Source organism: Brugia malayi, assembly GCF_000002995.4.
Source record: "Brugia malayi strain FR3 genome assembly, contig: Bm_v4_ChrX_scaffold_001, whole genome shotgun sequence".
Classification (NCBI taxonomy): domain Eukaryota; kingdom Metazoa; phylum Nematoda; class Chromadorea; order Rhabditida; family Onchocercidae; genus Brugia; species Brugia malayi.
In genome coordinates, this window is record NW_025062479.1 from 6,639,745 (window position 1) to 6,666,123 (window position 26,379).

General features: G+C 34.7%; 2 protein-coding genes across 5 annotated transcripts; one reads left to right on the plus strand and one right to left on the minus strand.

Annotated features, from left to right (window-relative positions):
• Positions 1-1,105: 1,105 nt before the first annotated feature.
• On the minus strand, positions 1,106-19,733 carry Bma-rbc-1 (Uncharacterized protein; the record flags this gene model as incomplete). Of its 4 annotated transcripts, none has more annotated exons than XM_043073887.1 (58): positions 1,106-1,303; positions 1,515-1,679; positions 1,864-2,067; positions 2,137-2,250; positions 2,331-2,425; positions 2,631-2,691; positions 2,934-2,978; positions 3,115-3,174; positions 3,586-3,747; positions 4,022-4,135; positions 4,238-4,404; positions 4,682-4,828; positions 4,899-5,103; positions 5,275-5,441; positions 5,594-5,747; positions 5,959-6,124; positions 6,288-6,379; positions 6,682-6,845; positions 7,056-7,297; positions 7,537-7,655; positions 7,750-7,884; positions 7,994-8,176; positions 8,510-8,716; positions 8,812-9,010; positions 9,107-9,276; positions 9,368-9,532; positions 9,602-9,700; positions 9,780-9,951; positions 10,082-10,256; positions 10,332-10,430; positions 10,508-10,670; positions 10,784-11,032; positions 11,123-11,333; positions 11,407-11,544; positions 11,672-11,871; positions 12,388-12,620; positions 12,800-12,849; positions 13,001-13,187; positions 13,301-13,514; positions 13,836-13,966; positions 14,072-14,121; positions 14,225-14,391; positions 14,561-14,696; positions 15,368-15,523; positions 15,653-15,873; positions 16,293-16,468; positions 16,561-16,730; positions 16,920-17,038; positions 17,115-17,269; positions 17,336-17,506; positions 17,592-17,737; positions 17,912-18,124; positions 18,215-18,329; positions 18,559-18,718; positions 18,792-18,983; positions 19,112-19,180; positions 19,434-19,562; positions 19,647-19,733. In XM_043073887.1, 58 exons carry the CDS (start codon positions 19,731-19,733, stop codon positions 1,106-1,108), a joined length of 8,853 nt encoding a protein of 2,950 aa, XP_042929821.1. The 4 variants fall into 4 exon arrangements, with proteins under 4 accessions (XP_042929821.1, XP_042929822.1, XP_042929820.1 ...); XM_043073888.1 differs by having other exon boundaries at positions 5,275-5,444; XM_043073886.1 differs by having other exon boundaries at positions 5,275-5,531.
• A 3,690-nt stretch (positions 19,734-23,423) lies between these two features.
• On the plus strand, positions 23,424-25,669 carry Bma-let-92 (Uncharacterized protein; the record flags this gene model as incomplete). Its single annotated transcript, XM_043073889.1, has 6 exons — positions 23,424-23,567; positions 23,835-24,044; positions 24,345-24,407; positions 24,542-24,743; positions 24,842-25,002; positions 25,478-25,669. 6 exons carry the CDS (start codon positions 23,424-23,426, stop codon positions 25,667-25,669), a joined length of 972 nt encoding a protein of 323 aa, XP_042929823.1.
• Between the last annotated feature and the right edge of the window lie 710 nt (positions 25,670-26,379).

Genomic DNA, 26,379 nt, shown 5'->3' on the forward strand with positions numbered 1-26,379 from the left:
AGTACTCGTAATCATTATGAATGCATATGGTAATCAGTCAAAACACCACAGCTTTTCCAATATGCGCGGTTTATCCTTCTGCTTACAAACAGGAAAAGGTACGCAGCGAATTCTGTATCACAGGTTTTAACCACAAGCTCAAATAGACATTCGCACGGTTGCTAGAGTGGTAAAAAAAGTATCGTTTAAAAGGAAACACTGCTAACTGCTATGCAATTAACTATCTCATGACTACAGACGATTTTGCGCACGTATTAAGTTAATCCTTCCTTAGTTGTTAATTCTCTTAGTTAATCTTAAATGGGAAACTTTGGTTCTGTACAAAACAACAATATTCAATGCTATGGAAAATTTACTGCGAAAACAATGTAAGGAAACATAAATTGATTAGGAAGCTACAACATTACAATTTTTTTTAAAAGTCTTAGTACACAGCCACTTACAGCGGGATGACAATGAAAAGAATAAGTTAATGAATTGTAAAAATACATATGGTGCGTTATATCCTGAAATGGTTATTAACAAAGCACAAACGTACACATATACAAAGAAAATACAAGCACTTTGTTTCATACACCAATTTAGAAGCAAAATTCATGAAGACAAACTTACATCATCAATAGAGCTATTACAAATGATAGCTAACGGTATTAACGAGAACGACAAATTACTACGTATTTACGTTAAAACATTTCACAACTATTACAAAATCGAAAGCACACACAGATATTGTGTAATGCCACCATTATTATAAAACATGAACAAAGAAGACACTGCTATGCAATTCATCAAAACTTGGAAGAAAAACCGCAGACAGCATTTTCCCGAACACTTTTATATTACTTGCTGAACATCAACATTACTTCGTTATGAGTATGCTAGAGCCAGCAAATAAGTTTAAGCTGCGATTTTATACTAAAGCTATGGAAACTAATTCAGATAGGCTTCCGCACATAACACCGTACCACATAATAATACGATCAGTCATTTTTTTTGGGGAAGGGAAATTTATTTTTCAATTCATAAAGCAGAAATGATGCTTTTCACAACCTACGTTATCAAACAATATTCCATGTTTATTGCTGGGCACTCTTTTTCTTATTATTCAAGTTACAGCATGTAAAGAACGTATTTTTAGTGAACAGTCGGCACCACATGAAAAAAGACGAACTTCTGGATCAACATAGAGTTGCTGCACCCCTTGTACTACTGAAGCCACCTGACGCAAGCTGAATCCTCCTCGAGCAACATGTTCACCGTCAAGCGAAGCCACAAGGTTCGGCACAAGATCAGTATTCCAGACCTATTGCATATGTCCTTATTAATCGAATTTAAAATAAAGAGCACAGCTAAATCAAAAAATGAATATCAGAAAATCACCACCGAGAAAAAGTCGGTCAATGATTGAAAATGTTAAATGGAAAATGCACACCTTCCATATATATCAAGTACCTTTGATGAAATTCATTGTTTTTTCAAATCTGTCAAAAATTTCCTCATGAAAAATCAGTAACCTTTATATCCCCATCATTCGACCCAGCAACAATGATCTGCTGAAATGGATCGCACGCAAGACATTTGACAGAAGAATTTTCGAAACATTTCACGGTACTACGTAATCGACGTTGTCGAACATCCCATACACACAATTCTCCATGTCGTCCACCAGATACTATAGTCTAAAAATCGTTCAAATACGATTATTTTTTAAAATATAGTAGGCAGTTTTACCCCGGAGGAAACTATCATGAAGAATAAGTTTGTAACATACGAGCACAACTTTCCTGATATCTCCCTTTTATCTACCCTTTTTTTCATAAAATTCCACCGTCACAACCAAAGAAAAAAAAAAAAATTGAGAACCTGACATGATGACAAATAGATCACAGAAGTTGCCCCTTCAGGGTGTGCTGTCCATGAATGGATTAGTGCTTTTGACTGTGGCATAAGGGTGTCCCAAAGACTAATGTTTTCGTCTGATAAACTTAGACCAGCAGTAACCAAAACAGAAGAAGCGGAACCCAGAAATCGAACATCTGCTGCAGATTTAGAATGACATTTCTGATTCTGAAATAATGAAAACTACTCCAGCTATATTTGGTGCGCTACTGTATTATCAGCAATAAAAAAACTCACAAAAAACGGCTTCTTCACTGGCAATCCTGGAGTTGTCTGCCACAAACATAATATTCCATCGTTGTCAACAGATGCAAATTTGCTTCCATTACAGGAAAACAACACTTTCGTGACCTGTTATAAAGAAAAAGTTCCCAAAAATTCATAGCCACAATTTAAACAAATCTTTGGAACCAAAAGAAAAGGAAACAAACTTTGGCATATTGTCCAGCTATTCGAGGTGTAAAAACAGGCTGCCCAACACCCCACTCCCATAATCGTATTGAGCCATCCGACGATCCACTTACATCTGCAAAAGAATAACATGAAAATCTATTATCGAAAAACCACTGTTTCTTCCAATGCTTCAAGATTAAGTTGATGTCTACAAATAAAAAGAAAATTGTCAACACAAATGACTGACACATGACGAATAATTAAAGATATTGTGCCTTAATTTAATCCTAGTGCATTCAAATAGGATTTAGTAAAATATTCAGAAGAAATAAACGTACAATAAGGCATTGTTGGGTGAGAATCAAGCCTCCGTATTCCATTAACTTGTCTTTTATACATCTGCAGAAATTGGATCCAGTGATAAAAAGGCTCATCATAATAGCATAATGCTCACAATCAAATAAACAAAAATGCATGCATTTATACACGTTCAACACAAGTTGTTACCTTTTCCTAATGCAGTTTTCATATTTGCACCATACATGAAGACTTTAGTAAAAGTTGAAAAAGTCAATGACAAAATCAACATCCAACACAAACCTATGCCACACAAAATCCAAAACATTTTATAATGCACATACCTTTATCAGAGCCTTTCGGCTTCTATCAACAATAAATGGAGTCATCTGTATATCAAAAAATGAAAGTAAATTATATGATTAAGTCAAATAAATGAAGGAGAATCTATAAACACAAGCTTCAGCATACTTTGCTTTTGGGAAAAAAAAAAGAATAGCACTAACAACAAACAGAAGTGCTTACTGTATTTACGGAAGTGGTTTGTTGTCCATTTTCAGTTATTAATTGATAATCATCGTTATCCTGCAAATCTCATCATCACAATTACACAGAAATGAAGGATCATTTTCTGAAGAGTGCAACATTTTCAAGTGTCATATTCTGGAGAAAAACTTCAATGCATAATAGTCCTGTCCGCAGTAATTTGCTTCTAAAATCCTTAAAATTCGTGACTTCGTTTCTTTTTTTTTATTGAAAGCATGGGCAGTTTCAATCGCTATCCTACCTATATAAACCACGAAAACAATCCACTGAACGATGTCAACAGAGTAAACACGACGAACAAAATATGCTAATTTGCAAATCAAGAAATTCACAACTGAACTAGAATCTAGAATCGTAAACTATGATAAGGGATTTATGAGGAAAAAGAAAATCGAGTTAACCATCAAACACTACTCATAAAAAGAAACCAGATAAGCTATAGACGTATACCTTAAACACATCCCTTTTTGTTCCATCAAGTGCAACATCAAGTTCTGTTCGATTAAACAACCAAGCAGAAAGTTTTAAATTTTTCGCATCGTTAAGCAACGCCGTAATATCCATTTCTTGTAATTCTCGTGTATTTGAAACTACTAACCAACCATGTCTCACCTGCAAACAAAATAAAACAGCGCATTATTCCCTCATGTAAAAAACAGGTAAAACACGAAGTGTAACAAAACAGTCCATAAGGAACTCATATTAGCATTAAGCATCAACACAGCATATAAGAATCAGAAAACAGTTACAAATTCCTTTTATTTTATTTTAATAAAAACGAAAAATAATGAAGTCTCATGACCTTATCACTGAATCAACGTGTGTCTTGCTGTATTTTAAAGCAAAAGTGATAAGCTAACTGATACACCAAGAATTAATCACCAACCTCACTGCAACAAAATGCTGCTATTGGCTCATGCTCTCGCTGCACAATTTTGAACACATTTACGGCATCACTGCTTTCCAACTCGCCTACACCTTCCCGAAGAAAACTCTCGTTCTAAACATTAAAATGCAGTAAGGGAACATATAACTCTGTAAAATCAGAAATGGTTCAGAATTTATTCAAAATTCAACAAATCAAAGTGATTACAATAATGACCTGCTGATCGGCGAAGCCAAATATATGCTTAATGAAAAGGGGCAAAATATGATCCTGACGAATCAGATAAAGCCAGATTCTTTTTACCGGCAATACGGATAGATCTGCATATTCGAAAGGTGTATTATTTGTTTCCATTAAGACAGCGTATTTATTCAGAGGTGATTCTAAAATATATTAAGTTCACTAATGCTTTCATGGAGCGACTGAATATCTTGTAAACGAACAGGAACATATTCGCAAAAATAAAATGTATCAAATATCAAGAAATTTAAAAACAAACGGAGAGATAGACATGAACTAATGAATGCATTTTCTTAAAAAGTTTTTAAATCCATAAATAATCAGTAAGCATTCATGAACTTCATTTGTTTTCCCTTGATGAATTTTGAGTAGTGTAGTAAACCTGTTCTATTAAAACAGTCAAATGATGAATAACTGCACCGTTATCATCTTTTCTAATAGATAAGTCTGGAAGCAAGTCAGACGGGCATCCATCAAACATTGCACACAAGTGGTCTTCAAGTTGTTTCGCCCAATTCTCGATAAGTTTGAAGACAGCATTTGCACGAGGCGATAAGGCTGGCAGTTCTAGAAATTTTATGCTGAGATTAGCGAAGCAAAAAATGAAAAATGTTCATAAAATAACAGACTAAAGTACCTGAATATTCTAAGCCAGCAAGTTGCAAAAAGGATTTCATTCGATACAACTGCTGATGGGTCAAAGCTAGACGTAAAAGCCACCAAGCAAATCCTTCTGAATCAATGTGCTGTTTTTTGTGTAGTTCTTCTTCTAATTCAATTACTGATTCATGATGCTCTTCGTCCGAATCATAACACTCATTGAGGATTTCAGGTAAATCTGGCTAGAACAAAGCAATCACAAACAGGATTCAACAAGATAAACTCTAGATTAGGCTCTGGATCCCGATTACGTCCTAGAATTCGTATAAAATGACGAATCATTAGAAATTCTATAAAAAAAAAAAAAAAAAAAAACTCGAAAAAACTTTTGTTAAGATGACCGATAAAGATACCTTTTCAGCAAAAAACTGCACCATACTTTTCTTAGGTGGTATCCACTCAAAGGAAACATGTTCTTCTAAAGATCTCGAATTATTTACTGAAAAACCGACGGAAGATGAAATCGCTGCTTCAACTCCAATCACCTCAGTGTTGCAATTAGCTCGAAATGACGAAGAATCTGCTGAGAGATAATTTTTGTCAGGTTTTATATGAGTTTGGTTGGAAGAAAAACAACTTGGCACTGTAGTCGTCCATTTCAAGAGTGAGCCTAAATTGAAGTGCTATAAAACCTTTTTTCTAAAGTATAAAAAAAGATACAAAACTACTTACCAGAAGTTTTTGAGGGAGCTACTTTTTGCATTTTTCCTCCTCCTCCACCAAACAAAATGCCAAATTCTTTCGCACCAATATTACGAGCTGTTAATCGCAATAACCATCTAGCATCATAAGTAGCAAGTGCATACGTGAAAAGAGATGCAAAGACCTGAAAATGTTTTGCTTTCTCATTGCATAAAGCAGTTATAGTTTATCAGTGAATTATCTTAGTAAGGAAACAGAAGCTTTCGATATTATTTCTGATATTGATGAAGAGTCCAAAAAAAAAAGTTTTAAATAAAACATGTAGGTAAACCTTTCTTTTGAATGGTTAAAATTAATTAAGCACAAAAATTCTGTTCCACATTATGAAAGCTTACTGCAATGTAAGTTTCAAGCACAAGTAGTCGAAGTTGTGGAGTTTCTTCATTTTTTTCTCGGCTTAAAATAATCAGTAAATTATCCACTCCTGGCCATTTCGAAGGCAATGTCGTCACTTGCAAATCTTCGTTTGCTGCAGCTACTCCTGGTAACCTCGCCAAAGCTCTGAAGAACTCACACGGGCATAAAATAATCTATTTCTTACAATGTTTTCTTGGAATATATTCCTTTTAAAATAATTCATTAAAATCTAGAGATGACCTCTAACGAGTCATCTCTGGTGACTTTGTTTCACTCTCTAGAGAGTGCAAATACATTTTGACCATACCCGTGACTGCTTTCACAAATATTACCGACATTGCAAAGTGATTGGTATAAGCATGAAGATAATCCCTGACATAAGCTATATACTTTATAGATCTGAAAATAACGACTTATGAATAAAGATTTAAAAAAAAATGAACTTAATGATGAAATTGTAGAGTACAATCGATGAAGAACTGTAGTAAGCATGGTGAATAAAGTAATGAATAGCTATTTCTTGCTGCAAGAAAAACGTCATCCTTTCATTTATATCCCTAAAGAAGTTTGCAAAAGAGAATTTCTAATTGAAAATGCCATTTTCCCGTTTAAAAGAAATAAATTGACAGTAGCACAGGAGATCAGTAAATGTTCCGTAGCCTTTTAGTCCTAGTTTCGTTTAAAAGATTTGAAAGACTAACTTTAGTCAAAGAACTCTCGATTTGCGGAGGCTCAGAAAGATCGACAAGTGAAAGCAAAATATCAGAACACAGCCTTTTGATAAAACTGAGTGGAGATGGAGCAAACATTTCCCGTTGTGAAACTGATGCAACAAAAAGCGGAAACGAATGTGCTGGTAAAGATTCTGCAAAACCATAGATAATATCGATATTTATAAATATCTCCCATTAAAAATCATTTTGTAGGACTTAACGGACGGAGTGAAAAATGTGTGAGTTAGAAGTCACAAAAAAATTACAACTGAAAAACAAAAAACCACAATTAGAACAAAACGATGCGATGCGAAAAATACAGCAGAAAACAATCATTATATTTCATTTAATTAAAAATTTACCACTAACGAAGAGCTTCGATGGTCCACAATCTTGCTGTACTTCCATTTGTAATAAAAGAAATTCCATCAACGCAGCAGTTAAGCGATGACTCTGCGAATTATGCAAAATGCAGTAAGATATAAAAGTATGCACCAATTTCTGATTAGTACGTAACCACCATCGACGATTTAATACGTGGTGAAACCGAGTTGATATCTCTTCTCTATCCATATGAACAGTCTTGTGAAGTATCATACTACTACTACAAAATTTCTTTTCAAAAAATGTACTTTTTCTTAAAAACCAATTTTATATCCCAGAATACGATTAAATGGTAGTAAGAGTTTATTAGAAAATAAAAAAGATACAGATTAGCTTAAATAAGCATGTTTGGAGAACATACCGGAAATGTGCAATACGAAACAACGTAAAACAATACGGGGAGAAGGCTTTACTGAAATATTAACTGTTTACGGAGAAAAAAAGAATTCAAAACATTACATTACATTATCGTTGAATTCTTCATTCTCAGTAATATCAAGCTTCAAGCTATTACAATCATTACGATAACCACATATCTTCTGCAGCACACTTACGCCTGCCTCCAACCAATTAAGTAACTAAAAAATTCAGTAAAACACCTCAAAGCTACAGTAGTTTTATGTAAAGCAAAAAGAAAGTATCAAATGGTACGAACTTTAACAATAAACTTACTTGAAATCTTAGCTGTCCGCCATCTACCTCGAAAGCGCTTGCAAGAGTAGATAACTCTTCAAGAAGAAGTCGTAATGACGCAGTGAACTTCATATGCTGCGCAATGACATCTAGTGTCGCATCACTCTCACTTGCCTAAAATGGTTACTAATAATCCGGTACTGTAGTAAAATCTGAAGGCAAAATTAAAATGAATTGTAACTTTGGAAACTAAGAAAACAATGCAATCTTTTGCATAACGTACTCTATTAGAAACGTCCGAAATAACTTCTGCCATGTTTTCCTTTTGTACCACACCTTCATCTTCTGTTTTCAAGTCATTTAATTGCGCATTTAATTCAACTGTATGAGCAGATGATACTGGTACACTCCAGTCGATGGTATTTGACTGATTATCCCACGAATCATTTTCTGACAACTTTAGTCTCTAGAAAAATTTCAACTTGGATAACATGATAAAAAAATGAAAGCCAAATTAAGCAATTTTACAGCACTCATCAGATTTGCAGGAATGTCAGTGGACTTCCAGCAATAAAAAAAAACTTCCGATGAAATCGACAATTATAATGACACATGTTTAAAACATTCAATTTTCAACATATTTTTAAATATTTAAATCTTTACCTTTTGTAAATCGAAATTTCAGAAAAGTAATTTGTCCATATTAAATAAAATAAAAATAATTTTGTTATATCTCGGTATTTCCAAGTTCAATTAAAACCAGCTATGTCAAATAAAGAAATGAATGTCAAACTCTTACAACGTGTTTATTAATTTCGGGTGACAGAGATACCGATTCTACTACAGTGAGATTTTTTGGCAAACGCGCTAATACATCAAGTGCAAGTAAGGGACATCCTGATGCCATATGAACGCTTGCAGTTCGGAAATACAATCTTCGCTCAGACGGTGTAATAACTGATGAAAGATGCTTTACAACTGCCAAGAACTTTTCAGTCGAACTTACCTATAAATAACGGCGATTTATAAGAGAGAAAATTGGTTCCTTTCAGCTTATCTAGAATAAAACTGACAAAACCAATAAAAAGTGACTTTCCGTACCTGAATCCCAGCATTTATAAGCCTTTGTCGAATAACTAAGTGGTGGATGCGTATAAATGAATAGAAGTTGAATATATCTGGTAAGGAATACTCCATTGAAGCATCCAAATGAACACAACCTGCTTCATCAACCAAAGTGTTTGCTGCTCGAACGTATTCCTTTAGATGCCAGTAAGCCATTGAACGTACGAAAGGATTTCTGTCAAAAATGTATTATTAAAGCGTTGTGACATATAAGCTGACCAACCAAAAATTTTCAAAAACAGAATTATATATATAAAGCAGTAAAACATACCGGTTTGCTCCAGGTGTGACATCAAAATCTTTTACATCCGTAATTTCCATACCGAAAATTTCTTTACAAAGCAAATCCCCAAGTAAATTACCCTGCTCTTCGCACTCTCTTTCACAAAGACGAACTATAATTATTGCAAGTTGCAAATCTTGTAGCTTCTTCAATACTATCTGAAAAAGAAAAAAAGCAAAACAAACAGAAATTAAACAAATCAAAATGTAGAAATTATTATAATCAAAAGGAAGTAATAAGAACTCAAACCTGTATGGCATCTTTAACTGATCCAGCTAATAAGAAGAATGCAGCGGCATGTTGAAATCGCTGCTTCCCCATCAGCACAAAAGCGTTCTTTAGTGCTGCTTTCTTCCATCTTTCTTCATTGAAATCGTGCGTGAAGAAATCCAACATTCTATTGTCCTTAACGGTCTATAAACAGAACAGTATATGAAGGTGAGTGAAATTCATGTCTATTAAGATGGTAGCAAGGAAAACAACCTTGAACAAATGAGCTAATAGATTTTTCTTCTTCAGCAAGAGATAATAAAGGCATGCATCCAGTGGATCTTGATTCTTTTGAAAAGCTGCTTTTGCTAGCTGTAATTTGAAGAATAAGACAAAACAAAAAATAATCTTTTTCTTTAAAAAAAAAAAAAAAAAAAAAAAAAAAACCAACTTTTTCAATGATTGCACGCAGTGACGCAGTGCTTTTTAACCACCAAGCAACTCCTAAAGCTCGCAATTCTTCCCATGACAAAGTGGGCTTCTGCAGACATGGAATTGCATTCAACAATTCAGTCTCTGTTTCAGAATGCAAAGCCCAAATAATCTGCGATGGTGAAAGTCCTCTGAAATAATGAGGTCACTAAAAATTAAAATATTTAGAAAAAAGGCATTGCAACAGAAATTAGAACTATACACTTTTATTGGTTTCATTTTATCACGTTTAAATCACTAAAGAGATATCAATTTTCAAACCTTGAACGAAGGCTATGCTTTTGTTGCAGCGGTAGACACAATAACAAATACTCGTGTTGTTTCATGGCCATCAAATATCTTAATCCACACTCGTCAATAGTTTCAAATCCAACAATAGGTGTAGCATATCCACTTGTTGCATCGCTCATGATCCGCGTCTGAGTTATTTGAAAAGCTGTAAATACATATTTTATCGTACATCATTTTGCAAAATCAGAATTGTTCCCGTAAAATAAGCATAGTCACATACCTGCGTTTGCTTGCATCGATTTATCCGTGATATCCGATGAGAAATGACTTAATGTATCCGCAACTGCCAGGAGGTGCATTTGATCAACACTTGACAAACCTGAAATTACTTTTTATTCTTGAAAAGCTTGGTATTAACAAGGACGTATGCAAATAAGTAGCAGAAAAAATGTTTACCCGGTAAATGAGTATGAGTAAGAAATTCTGTCAATAAACGATTGTGTCTTGCGGTAAAGCTTGTTGAAACAAAAACTGCATGTGCACTATCCATAGAAAATGAGTTTTGACGTGATTTTTTCGGTTCACTATCCATATCTAATGAACCATCTAGATTATCATCCTTAAAAGATTTATTAAAAATGAACTGAAGACTGTTTAAATAGTACCTATTCTATAGATTCTACGAGAATTCCAAATCTGTATCTTATCCAGTAAGTGACAACTACAAATTACTTGTGGTATTTCAGATGTTTTCACTTTGGCCACTGAAAACGGATCACCAGCAGATAAAAGGAGATAAAGCGGTAATGGTGGAATGCCGTCAAGCTCATCATATTCCAAATTTGAGTCATCAAAGGTATCAGAAAGTCCTCGGGTTGCATCTTGTCCAGAACCTTCCATTTTCAAGTCTCCACTTGTAAGTGACATTTTACGTATTGAAGAAGCTCGTGACAACGGATTTGGTATTGAAACATTTAACTGCTGCAAATGAAAACATAAGCTATTATTGTTGTGCTATAATACGACCTAATCTGAAGCATATATATTTCATACATAAAACTGAAACATTACCTTTAAACTTTTCAGAACATGCAATAATATTGCTTTGACCACATGTGTCCTACCAGAATTAAGTAGCTCAATAAGCAACTTTGGATGATACTGCGGCAAAATGGGACTTGCCAAACGCGCAGCTTCGAATAAACCTTCTTCGCTAATAGCTTCAAGTACATGCACGTCTTTCAGAAGCAATGTTTGCAAATCATAAGGTGCCGAATACATCCTTGAAAGTGACAAATAATTAAGTGATTGAATAAGAAAGAGTGCAACCGATGAGATGAAAAAAAAGAGAAAACCTCTGTAGCAAATCCTTGTACAGTTTCTGCTTGTTCAAAGAGACGGAATCTTGCTTAGACTTCTTTAATAACTGATCCAAGCTAGAATGTGAAGAGATACTCAAACCATCAAGCGCAAGATGGCTAGATGATTTAGCTCTGAAAATAGTATTAGAAAAAAAAATAGAGTTCTTACTAAGTTTTGAAAACAATTCATTAAGCTTATTAAATACCGGGAAGATCTAAAATATTTATAAAAATTTAAAAAGACTTAATATAAACCTACCTAGAAAGATCTTTAGTAACTTCTGCCACTTTTTCATTTTTAGGAAACTCCGCTAGGAAATTCCACTGATTATAACAACGCATTTCACTTTGCATACCGATAATTAATAAGCCATCACGAACCCAACCTAATGTTGTTGGCAACGGTGGCAAACCATCAGCTGATTCTAGCTCTAAAAACCGTATGCAAAGCCACCGCACCTGAAAGTCCAATTAATATCACATAAATATTTCGCAAATTATCTTTTAAAAATGTAAAGATGTTCAACGTATTTGGAAAATCTTGAAATGTCAACAATTTTTAACCAATACAAATAATTGTTCCATAGAAAGTGACTATATCCTCTTAATAACACGTAAAGCAATAAACTAAAAATGAAAAACATTTGGCATCTTTTCCGTCTTGTTTTCATAACAGTTGATCTTTTAGTAATATTACGTTGCTTTAAAAAGAAAATTTTCTTATCTACTTTATCAACAACACTGTATATTGTTTCCCATCACTGCAACACAAACATTTTTTTAAACATGGGAATCAAAATAATTATTCAACATAATACTAGCGCATAAGCGCGAAAAGCATTAAAAATTAAATTAAAAACAATTCTACATTCTATGGCCAAATTTAGTTTTCTCTGAAAATCCACACGCAAAAACAAGTTGGAAATTACATCCAGATTTTTTATTGTTAAACACAAATAATTTTACAAAACTAACCAAACGAGTTGATACGGTTTCCGGATTTGCAAGTGAAGAAGCCTTTCTCAGAGGACCTCGACGATGTGTGTCATGTTCTTTCATCATTACAATATTTCTTTGTGCAGCACCCTGGGATACTTGGGTATATAAAAAAATATATGTACCCAATGCCACCGTAAGAATATATGAACCATTTTCAGCAGAAACCCATTTCAGACATACATTATTAACTGGCATCTCTGTACAAAATCCTGAAACAGTAAATAAAAATAACAAGCTGCCGTAAGATTTTTTTTCTCTTTGCTTCTTGCCTATGAAATTTGCAGTTGTCTCTCCTCCAATAATTTCTAAAAGCCAGCGGGTATATCTACTTAATTCTCCTTCTAACCAGTATAATGCTCATAATTAAAACAAATGAACATGAAGAAACCTGAAATGGCTGTGTCTGATTCCCTGAGGTAGTTCTCGGCTAGGTTCTTACTGAAATTGCATCAATTAACATCAACTTTATTGTGATTCCAAGGTTCATAAAACAGAAGTAGCGTGAATCCAAAATTACTTTTTCCTCTCAGTTAAAATTTATTGACCAAAAATAAACTGATATCATGTTAAAAAAAAAAAAAAAAAAAACCCCATTTTGTGCCGAAGGCTAACAGTGATTGTATCCTCACGAAGCCATTCAACACCACCCGACGATTCACATTCAAACACACCAACTTTAATGCTACTTATCGATGAAGTTGCACAAGACATGCCTTCGGGAAGATAGGCACAAGCAAATCGACTGCTGTGAGCCGCTGATATCGAATATATTTGACCTAAAAAGTATACTAATGACAGAAACAATATTTCTGATTAACCTCTCAAGAGAAGCTCACCAAGAGAATTAGAAAATAAAGTATTGCTTGTCTCCTAATAAAAAAATCTTCACCGTCCATCTCTATATTCGAATCCGTGGTATTGCTAATCATTCTCCACATCTTCCATTTATAACAAATTGATTCATTACTTTCAGTAATTCTCAAGCATTCATAAAATCGGACATTTTCATCGCTGCATGCCAAAAGAACAAGATAAGGTGCCCTGTATGTGGGGTAAAGATTTGACGACGGCAGATGACCTGATGATGGCTCCACCAAAATCACCTTAAGCAAAAGCCCATTAAAAAGCAATGCTGGCGGTTTCATTAATATATAATTACCACTCACTATGGCTCATTTTTGTTTCATTTCATGATTTTAAATCCTGAAGTTGGCTTTTACAAACCATTTCAGTATATCAAAAAAAAATTTGAATGTGACAGTAAAAGAACTGCCGGTTAACTGCTAGATGAATGTCGAACTTTCCATAACCCAAACAAAATTTGGATTAAAATTTATATTTACTTGATCAATAGAACATCATTAAGTTTACTTCTCTCTCAAAACACAGTAACGTAAATTAAGTGGAAAATAATGAGAGCTCACAGAAACACCATCTGGCAGTACAACATGATCATCGTAAACTAGATCAGTACTGAGCTGCAATTTGTTCAAAGAATCCTCGTTTCCGTTTTTCACACTGATTAAACCTGATGAATTCGTTGCAAGCAGGTTTTCTATAATGCAGAAAAAAAGTGCTTTGCAAACAAGAATGTTTTAGATTTGCTTTGATTAGAATCATCTTCTTATCCAGATAGATCATTACACAAAGCAAAACGTACCTAAATCTTCCAAATTAATAACAGCAATATTAATCAACCACATACGTAACCTGAAAATGATGCATATTAGATATTGGAATATAATTAGAATATTCAAATGGTGAGACCACCTGTACGATTATGAGGTGGTAACAAATTTTAGAAGAAGCAAACCTTGTAAAAGAATCTTTCTCTTTTTCAAATAACACCAAATAACAACGATTAATGTTTGTTTGTTCAGTAGCTAAATTTTGCGAAGTACCGGTAGCACCGGAAACGTCGTCTTTGGCAACTAGCAAACGTTCGTTGAAAGCATGAATAAGTAGAATTTTGTCTGCACACTGCAATAGGAAATATTAAAAACTGTAAAACACAAAGTAGCGTTAATGGAAGTATTGAAAGCATAAGAAGCCATATAGTGAAACAATGTGATGCGTCTGCAAAGCAAAGAACGAATTTTGAGCGAAATATTTTTAAGAAATTGCAATATTCTGAGAGAAAAAAAAATACCGAGGCAGCATTAATACTCGACAACAAAATTATGCAACCAGGCTTTGTCGATGACTGCGTCGAAACAACTTTACACATTTTCTTCATACTTTCTTTATTTCGGATGTCAGAGGTCTTTCCATCACTGGTCGAGCAGCTACAAAATGACGATCATTTTCAATCCTATTACAAATGTTGATCACATCAACCCTATTGCAGTGATCTCATTTATGCAATTTTATTGTGATTTACTTCGCTTACGACTGGTGCAGCAAGATAGAACGCATTTTGTATAGGATTATACCACGAATTCACGAAGCCTTAAATACTGGAAATGGTCACAATGCCACATTGTGAAAGAGTGTGATGCATTTGCTCAATCCCAACTTATTATAACATCATTTTTTTTTTTTTGAAAGAAAAGCCTTACCACAAAATTTAATTCACCACCTTCATTTCGCGTTTTTCTTAGGTTTTTATCCCTTCCAATCAACAATTATTATTTGAAGAGATTCGAAAGCATTACGCACATGCAAAAAAACGGCATCGCAAATATCACGAAAAATACTGCTTTTTTAAATTACTATTATTTACTCCAACAAACCAAGAATTATACGACTTACTTGGAACTCATCCCCCTTTTCATCAGTTCTCACTTCAAGCATTAATGAAGCATTTTAAACTGATATTTTTCTTTGGAAATCTACTGCGACTAGTATCGCGAAAATTTGCTTATTGCATACAGGTATTATTTTTAATAGAAACATTTAAAATCAACAATATATATAATATTCAAATAACGAGGAAACCAGAGCTATTAAAAGAAACCTGCTTTCAAAATGAGAGACATCTCTTCTTCCAGAAGTATGTATATCAGTGAGAAATTCCGCAGCATCAACGATAGCTTCGTAAATGTTGATATGTCCAGAACTGTTAGCAACAAAGGAGGAGCAAGGTGAAGTCGACAACCACCCCAACAATGAACTGCATGTATATATAACTTATATTTATATTTACACTGTGAATTCAAAAACTGAAGAAACTAATAAATCTAGCAGAGTCGCAATTTGCACTGTGAAGTTTCAGCACTGCTTTAAAAAAAGATTTCATTACCTTGACAAAATCACTGGCAACCATGTAACGGCTGTAAACGCATCAGATGAATTGCTTGTCAATCGTGCCAATTCTCGAACGCCACCACATTTACATAGCGGCCCAACAGGATTTATCTTCCATAATATCAGTTCAGCCTTTCCCGATTCTTCAGTGTCCTGTGTTATGTAATTGTAATGGCTAGTTGTAAGTGCAAGAGGAAGCACCGGATGAGCAATGACCTAAACAGTAAACTATGAACAAAGAGAACACACAGGTGGTACTAACCAAAAAAAAAAAAAAAAAAAAAAAAAAGAAAAATAAATTAATAAAATTTCTACTGCAATAATATTATGACCGCTTGATCTTTAATGTGATATTACAGAAGCACCGTATCGATCTCACAATTCTCCATTTCAAACTACCATAACTCATAACATAAAATGTATTCCGCAGGCAACGCGTAACAACACCTCGTCTGCTGTATACCAAGTAAGCAGTAAACAAAGAACAAATAACATCTCCCGGGCGATCCGGAAATTAGAAATGAGTCTCACCCTCCAGTAATTGAAATGAACATTCGAAAGGAAGCGTTAACTGTACATACTGGGATTCCAGTTAAGTGAGAACTTTAGCATATTTTAAATACCATGATATGAACCTGCGAAATTTTGTAACGGTGTCCACACATTCTTGAAGCATGTGATATATTAACAACCGTATTAAATTTGCCATTATCTTCAAATGTCAAATTCCACAAATTTAAAGATCCGTTGTTATGATGAGTCAGTAGATAGAGCAAATTTGTACTTCTCCGTTCAAATATTTGTGAAACCCCTTAAAAATCAAGTAATGTTAACTGTATTATATGAAAACACAAAATACAAAAAAATATTATATGAAAAAAATTTAGCCGGCAAAAGGCCTACCATCCGAAGAGCAATTTTCAGCAAATTGTTCATGAAGAAAATTGTGTGGGTAATACACACTCAGCGAAGGATTTAATGACGTCGCATCTGAAAGTGAAAATGCAGATGGGAACCTTGAAGTGAAACTAATGGCAGGTTGTCGCAACGGGTCATCAAGCCATTCGACTGTCCTGCAAAACGAAGTAATTTTCACCCAGTTCTTCAGAAGAACTGAATCCCCATTTTTTCGTTAACATATTGGAACAGAAAGGTTAAGTAAAAATATTTTGAGGGAGTAGAAAAATTCTGAACATAATTCAAAACGTGATCTAGATATTTGGAACAAAGTTTTATCATTGAGAAAAAAACAAAATCTTTACCAGGTTAGCAAGCTGCCGTCAACAGGATGCACAGCAAACAAAACGTCAGTAGACTTTTTCCATTCTCGTATAAGGATATTTAATTTTAAATCCAGAGGATCTTTCGATGATGTAGTATCCTCAAAGCAAAAAAAGATTATTTCTGAAATCTTCATTTTACTATATCGTGAGATTAAAATATAAGTGTTTACACACATTAGAAAAAGTTCCGGTTGCATCGTTGAAATTACTGGCAAGTGTTCCGTCCATGAATACATCTTCATGGTCCATAGAACCAGTTGATGTCACTTTAGCATCGTCAATATTATGTAAGGATTCAGTGAACAAATTTTGCATCGACAGCACACTTTCTAAAAAATGGAATTTATTGTTGTACAGATCAAGATCCTAATCAAATTAAAGGAACAAAACAGTACTTCTAATTGAATTTTCAATTTCATTCGGTTGTGCAGAACAATCACTGATCAGAGCTTCTACCATAATTCTTTCAATGCCAGTGTCATAAACAATCTCTTTATTGTTTAACCAGTGAATCATAAACGGTCTTTGTTCAGAGGAAGTTCCCAAGGATGGAACCAAAAGACAATCTGTAATACGTAACACTCAAAAAAAAAAAAATAGTATCACCCATGAATTAACACCTCATGTTAGGGAATATTTCAAAAAACACACCATTTTGAGCATTTATAGTAGTGCATAGATAAAATACAGGACTAGAGTCAGTCTGGTTGCCTGAAGCAATCTCGCATAATGAAGCGTTTCTGAACACACATGATCTTGTTGGCTGCATTAATTCACCTGCAAGTGCCTTTCTCTCCCTAAAAATAGTGTATTTAAAGATTTAATTTTCAGAATCTTCTGCTCTTCATTCCATTACTTCATATATTAATCACTATATCTAGCACTATATGTAATAGATCCCAAAAATCATAGCGTTAACAAAGCTGAAGAAATTTAGAAAATTATGTAAGTTAAAAATTCTTTTAACTTACATAATTTTCTTAAGAAAGGTTTTGATTTTTGCCCGAGTACTTCGAAGTGAATGTTTTTTGGAGCAACGTTCTCCCGTGAGACTTTTTTCGATGCATATCACCTCCGCTGTACTAATAACAGTCTGGAAGTCAATAGATATGGTAGTAGATTCTTTCCAAATCCGAACTGTATTGTCTCCACACCAGGTGAGCAAAGCATTCTGAACATATTGCCTGGAATAGTCATTTGAAATCAACGATCCCACTTTACTATAGTAGAGATTATGTTGAAAACAAATAAAAACCAGTTGTATGATAAATAACCGTGACATATAACGAGGAATTTTCCGCCATTCAAAACCAGCAACTGGTTGAGGGTGCTGCACATAACTGAAACCAAATGAAAGACCATTTTCACTATTCTCTACACCATCAGATTCTGAAAAGCAAACAATTTCCAAATAAAACATTCACAAATTATAACCTTGACAAAGATCCACTATGCTTACTTCTGTTCTAGGAAATACCGCAGCTAAGACTGAGGATTGTAACAGTTTCCACCTATTTTTTCTTGAATTTAACTTTGTGACACTACGGTGAAAACACGACAGAACATGACAGAGAAGTTCAAGCACAAAAAAAAAAGACATATATTGGTCAATATTTACCTTCTCTCTGAAACCATATCTTTACCAGACAATCTGAAACACCACAGGTAGCAAAATAAGTTCCATCAGGCGAACTAGCCATGAACTTTGGTTTTGCTGCTAATTTCTGCGACCAAACACAATCCCAAGACGAAACTCTTTCATTTTCAGGTTCATTTTCCTGAAAAAGACTAGTTACTTTGATAAATGTGTGTACAGGATCCACAGCTTAAAATAAAAATCATATGAATGACCTCTTCAACTACTCCGAATGCTACGGTATCCAGTTTAACATCTAAAGCAGCAGAAAGAAGCAAATTTTGATAAAGGTGAAGCACATCACCACAACATATCAACAGTCGCAAGCCTTGCAAACTCCATTGTATCTTATCCACTGCGTACTTCAGGGGAAGATTAGATGTTTCAATCCACTGGTACGTGAAACCCTATAAACATTTTCAAATCCATATTAGAGGTGGAAATCAAAAACTTAACAGATTATTAGAAGAAACAACCTAAAGGAATAAAAAAATGAGTTGAACAATTTTAAGTTGAAAAACAACAATGAATGTACATTAGTCCCATCTTCCGTTCGCATAATCGGTTCATAAATGCGTACCACACTGCTATAAGTTGCCACAATCTACAATGCAAGCAATTCATTTCATATTACACTGATGAACAAAGTGAATGCAACATTCGCCACGTGTTCATACAAACAATTCATTGACTTACCCAATTCAGACGATCTACATTTTTAACAAAATACCAAAGTAGTCTTTGAGTGATGATACTATAAACAGTATCTCATCTTATTCAAATACTTATGTTTGAGCAACACTTGAACAGAATTTTCAGCTAACCATCCAGAAAAAAAAAAGATGAGGAATAAAAACCTTTCCAGTTTCACAGCAAGCTGATACACATTTCACTAGTAAACCTTCGTCACAACTTGCAGGTGTAATAACTTGCACACGCTTGAAGGAAGATGAATATATCACGACATTCGTACCAACTGCGCACGCCTGTTGATGGACAAGATATCGAAAACACAAGTAAATAAATATTTACACATATTTTACATTAAAATGAAGCAAGAGATAACAAACCGTAAAACTAAGGCCATCGATCACTCCAACGCTGAAAACCTCATCACCACGGTTAAGGGCTCCAGTCAAAATCTGATGCACATTCATTCAAATTGCATAATCACCCTGGAAGGATGAAGTAAACTATAGCATTACAGCAACTTAACTCATTAAAGTAAAACTTCTCCAGAAGTAGGTATATATTAAAACTGAAATAAGATTTGTTAGTTCTATTAGTAACCTCCGGAAGAGTTATGGAGAATTTTTCAATTACTCTGAGAAGTTTTGACCAATCTAATGCGTTCGAGTAATGTTTTCATGACATGAATCTTTTCATAATGCTTATATTTCAGCTGAAGTTTCAATACCAAGTACTTCAGCAGCTTACCAGTGGCATACAAAGGGAAGCAGTGGCTCACAATTACAATGTTGCGCGACAAAAATGCTTACGTTCTTTGCTGACAGGTGACAAGGCGAATAAGATTACAAGTTGAGTACAGTGGTCCTCAACAAACTGGAAAAAACATCGTTTATGGAGAACCAAAACACGAATGAAAGTGAACGAATGCACGCTTATGTTTCCAGAAGCCTTGGAAGTTCCTGGATGAATCTTACTGTATCTGGATACTAACGCCTTACATCTTGCATCTGTTTCATTTCAATTTTCACGAAAGAGATATTTGGCACTTATTCCATTACCTTCCCCTCTTCCCCTTCCATGCACACTCCCAGTAGTTCTCATCGCTCAAACACCACCAAAACTGATTCATCCACACAACAGTCAATGATGTCGGTGACAACAATTTTTAACGGAAACAATTTAGTGGTACTGTTTGTACGTAGTTGCACTGCGAGACTATCTCTGGAGAGGCGATTCTGAACCTGCGCAGTGGAATCAGTTGATTTGAAAAGTGCTTGGAGGCAGAGGTTCATTGGAAGGAACACGGGAGAAGGAACAGAGAGAAGATGTTTTGTTTAAGAAATTACAGCCTATCAGTGAGTCATCTGTGAGAAGTAGAGAAAGGTAGGGATATCAGGGGCAATAGATTATTGGGCACTAGACTCATTATTTTATAACTTCCATTATGTGGGAAATATTTCTCAAAAAAATCAGACATTTTTATATAAAACTAAAACGAAACATTTAACGGTGCCATTTAAAATCTTGGTCATCATCGAGATCATCAATTAACTGATGAATAGTAAGCTTCTATCATGCTCTCTTGAAACCGTTACTTCTATTTGATTTGTCGTGGAGAGTAGAAGTACAAGGTTAAGGAGACGAGAGAAGTATCGTCTTTCACTGCTGCCTCGAGACTGACCTATTTGCGCCTCATTTTTTCCCGCCGCATTTCTTCTGAATGTCTGCCCTCTGTTCCGTTTCCTCTCCTACTTCCTTTCAAATGATCTAGGAATGAATGCTAAATTTTTATGTAAATGTCCGCAGTCCAGGTTGATGATTCCTCTATTTTTTCGACTCCTGTACTGGTCTGCTGTTCCAAACTGGTAAACATCGTCTGAATTGTTGACGGGATAATATCCATGAAGTAACTTGCGTTTTTAACATTGAACAAAATAATTGCAACTCAGTAAGATGAAAGGCATTGCAAAAATGTGCCTACACCTTGATAACCTGTTAAAAATGCTTTCCGATGCTTCGCTTTGCATAAGCGACCAGTATCTTGTATGCTTCGGTTTCTGTACCATTCAACATATTTATGTTCCTCCTCATAATCGAGAACAAAGCAAAACAATTCTGTAATCGGGATGTTATAGTACTATGCTGCACTTACCACGGACAAAACGTTTAAGCATCTATGCCTCATACGAAAAAATTCTTTTTGCTATGTACAAGAGTGTTTTCAGTCTTAAATGAAACGATAAATTTTAGTAATAATGAATGAAGAGGACGAAAACAGCACTCTCGCAATGATGGTGCATCCAGAAGCTTAAAACGAACGGCTCAATAAAGAAAAATGACAGTTCCAAGGAGATTCTTCAGAAGCAGGTAAGCATTCTACTTCACTGTCAACCATCCTTATCCGTCAAAGAGTTTTTGGTAAAAATGAAAAATAGATGCACAGTTATTACAAGCTACTTGGGAACTTTGTGCTTTGTAAAATAAGCATGATTATACTTTAGCAATAAATTATAATAAACACAGTGTTACATATGTAAGGACGTCCTAGAGAGTATTACAATGAGTTATCAAGTAAATTGCAAAAGCTTTCTTCTATCCATATTCGAAACTTTTGGTTATTCCATTGTCATCCTTACGATAATCGCCTTTGACGTTTAGCGTTTGGTTTTGCAGTGCTGGCAATGTATTATCGATGTATAGAAATAAACACGAAGAATTCGACGTACAGAATGTCGAGGGTACGAATAATTCTTGATATAAGCTTTTATGAAATGTGAGCTCCGATGCTTCATTCCTCTGCGTGTGTGCTCGGTAAATTTTTTGGTAGTCATATAAGCAACAACGATCAGAGTCATGCTACCCACAAGTAGTTAAATAATATGAACTTATTAACTTGATCTATAGAAATCTCAATTTTTTGACTTTTACGACTGCCAAGAAATGTTGAGGCAGATAAACAAACTTTTTAGCGTTCGCTATGTGAATTATGGCGTGCTAAAGCATGATGTGAAACGTGACGTTCTGGAGTGTTCCACCTTTTCACTAACATATACTCTGAAAGTTAACTCTAGCCTTACAAAAGAGTACATTCAAATATGTTTGCGAAATTCGCGATTGTTTTGAATTCTCCTACTCTTTTTTCAGTTTTTTTTTGTGTGTGTTTTCAGTGTAATCGTCCATTAACAGGTCGGCCACGTATCCCGCACCATGAAAACTATTCCAGTACGGCACAAGTTAGGTGAGAATTAGGTTTGCGGGTTCAGTGCTGCTATTATTGCTCACATCATTCACGCTCTTGCAGCGGGTACTTTTGAAATGGTCCCAATATGTGCTACTCTAATAGTAACAGTATGAAATCTGTTGTACTGGTGCCTTGTGCTGAGATATTGTGTAATTTACTGTTAGATATTTTGTTCGAGAATAAGTGAAAGCTGGAGAAGTTGCGGTCTAGCTTAAAAGAGTTATGGAATGTTGAAAAGCTATGATAAAAGACTGCTCCCTTTTATGACTGGTAACAAAAGTGTTAGGGTTCTTTCGTGGCTAATTTAAATTGATCAATGAAACAGATCGCTAGCTAAGGAATGAGTTCTTTCGCCGATTTCCAAGACATTTATGGATTTTTAGCTGTGAATTCATTGATAATGAATGTATTTTATTTGGGAAATTGGTTAATGATCATCTTCATAGTTATGACCGTTGGTTGTGTCTCTCTAAATATTCTGGATTAAAATCCAGTAAAAGAAAAAAAGTGATTTCCTTCTTGAACCTGGTAATTTGTATTCGTTTTGTAAGGAGTATGGCAGAATTTTGAGATTAGTTTAGTTTCGTGCACTTTATGCTACTGTTTTAAAATTCGAAACACAACATAACTTGTATCTGTACGTGTTACTGACGAAATTACGTTTTAGATTGAGTATTCATTCTGTTTCATTGTTTTCTGCGTTTTGTTCGCTGGTCATTTTGTTTAACTTTTGGGATGGATCCTTTTGTATATTCTAAACTCAAGGGTCCTATATATCAATCGTTTCAAGATCACAATTTTCAGATGATCAGAATCACCTTTCAACACGCGCGTTATTGATTTAGACTACTATTTGACAAGGTCTCAAGTTGCCAACAGATTTCATTTATTTATTTTCAGAAGGAGGGTTTTTAGAATGACGGCTTCAGGTGGAGGTGCGCCATCAACAACTGGTGATACTTTTGATCGACCCATGTTGAAGGAAGTTGACCAATGGATCGAGCAGCTTTACGAGTGTAAGCAGCTCACTGAAGCTGAAGTTAAGACGTTGTGTGATAAGGTAAGCCCAGACGGCCAAAATTAGATGAAGAATGTTAGATAAAAAGTACTGAGTAGAAGCAAGGTGCATAATTTATTATTTTTTAAACTGCATGTTTTCTGAAAATCATTTAGTGATAGACTCAAACTACCAAGGTTTTAGTTTATATGAATCTTGTAATGGTTGCTGCAGTAAGACAAAATGTTTGGAGCCCCACAGCTGTATCGTATGTAACACGTAGTATTGATAAACCCAGATTAGGAGAATGTTTTTAATCAAGCATTGCAGGCGAAAGAAATTCTACAGAAGGAATGTAATGTTCAGGAGGTGAAATGTCCTGTGACCGTTTGTGGTGATGTACATGGGCAGTTCCACGACTTAATGGAGCTTTTTATGATGGGAGGAAAGTCGCCGGATACTAATTATCTATTTATGGGTGATTACGTTGATAGAGGCTATTATTCCGTCGAAACCGTGTCACTGCTGGTTTGTCTAAAGGTCATTTTTCAAAATATTTTTTTCTTATTGGTTTGTTGCGATAAAGCTCTTGATTTTTTTCAATCGCAGGGGTCAGAAACGAAGTAATTGATTTAGAAATTGCCAGAAAATGCTGTTTTCGGAAATCTTATGATTTCATGTTTCGTTTGTTTCCGGTTCCTTTCTTTTTGTATTCAACGAAGCACATTTATCAGATACAGTGCTTTTATTTGCGGCCATATGACTTTTCAGGTCTTCTTTCGTCTTATCACTTAAAAACACTTTCTTCAGTTGCGATTCTCTGTTAAAGGCCTTTTTCAGGTTAGATACAAGGAGCGTGTTACTATTTTGCGTGGAAACCATGAATCTCGGCAAATTACGCAGGTATTCTTATTCGTATCAGTTACAGAAATATGATGAGATTTTTCAGAATGTTTCAAGAGCTGAATATTTGCAGAATATTTTTGTGATATTTGCATTTTTAGGTGTTGGGAGTCTATGTTCAGGTGTTTTTTCAGGTGTACGGGTTTTACGATGAATGTCTTCGTAAATATGGCAACTCGAATGTTTGGAAGCATTTTACTGACTTGTTTGACTATTTTCCATTAACTGCGTTGGTGGATGGTCAAATTTTTTGTTTACACGGTGGTCTTTCGCCGTCTATTGACAGTCTTGACCATATTCGCGCTTTGGACAGACTACAGGAAGTTCCTCATGAAGGTAACCATGAACTGCATTCACGTTAATTCTTTTTTTGCTGTGTTGACTATTTTTGTTTCAAAATATATTTTGTTTATTGTACATCATGTTTGTTCTAGGTCCTATGTGTGATCTGCTATGGTCCGATCCAGATGATCGTGGTGGCTGGGGTATCTCTCCACGTGGAGCAGGATATACGTTTGGTCAAGACATTTCGGAGACTTTCAATCATTCTAATGGTCTCACGCTTATCTCAAGGGCTCACCAGTTGGTCATGGAGGTATATTTTCAATCTAGTAATTGTTATCGATGCGGAAACCAGGTGGTGATGTTTGAATTGGATAACGAACTCAAATATTTGGGATGGTTCGTTGAAGTTTGCCCGAAAATAAATTTATTATGGAGTCAGTGCATGAGTGTAATAAAAATTGTGAAATTTCCTGCTGACCTTTTTAAAATAACACTCAGGTTACTCCATAAAATTGCTGAAAAGTTTAAAGACTTTATCTAGCATGCACTACAGGCTCTTCCACTTTCATCGAAAGTAATGTCTTTTTAGAGTTATATTGTTAGGCAAAAGTTTCCTTTGGAATTCCACTGATACATTACAACTTTTAGTTTTGAAAGATATTCGAGTTTATGAATTGTTTTTATACTGATTCTTGGTTAATAAAGTAATAGTTTATAGTAGCACTTTGTCATGTAAGCAACTAGATTCGTTTTTAATTGTTTTAGATATTTTGAATGTTTTTCAGGGTTATAACTGGTGCCACGATCGCAATGTTGTTACTGTTTTCTCAGCTCCCAATTATTGTTATCGATGCGGAAACCAGGCAGCGATGGTTGAATTGGATGACGAACTCAAATATTCGTTTTTGCAGTTTGATCCTGCCCCTCGTCGTGGAGAACCACACGTAACTAGGCGAACGCCTGACTATTTTCTTTGAATTAACAGGAAATCAGTTTTTTCTGCTACTATTTAATGTTCGTGCCAGAGAATGCTTAATTTCTTTTTTCTTTTTTTAAAAAAAATAAAATCCGGGCATGCATTATTCAAAAATATGATTTATCTTTCATTTGAATACAATGTTATTTTGTGACTGAAGACATTGGTCACGGGCTATATTAACAGTAATTTTTTTTCTTTTTTTTTTTTTTTTTTTTTTTAACAGTGGAGTTGTTACTATTTTTTCATTACTAAAATCAATATTGCGAAAGAAGCACGGATGCGGTTGGCTTGGATGCATAAGGATTACTTCTTAACTAATCTTGTTGTCGTCTTTTTTTTCTTGCAACTTCTAAGTTATTCGTTACCCTGAGTTTAAAGGCTGCTTTTCACCTCTCGCTGGCACATCCTATAATACTATGGAAAGATATACAAGAATTTCTCAAATTAATCGACCTTGTGAAGATTTTTTATTGCATTATCAAAAGCCGTCTACAGAAGTGTTTTAAAGGTTGAAAGTTAATTTGTTATTTTGTTGTATGTAGAACGTATAATTAAGAAGGGTTTAGTAGCAAACTTTTTTTTTTTTTTACAGAAGATTAAATGTACATAATCTGTATTTTTCAAGTAAGAGATCACATTTTGTTCATTAAATTTGGTATTCGGGTTTGGCCTATTGTGGTCTTTGACCCCATAGATATGAGGTAACCG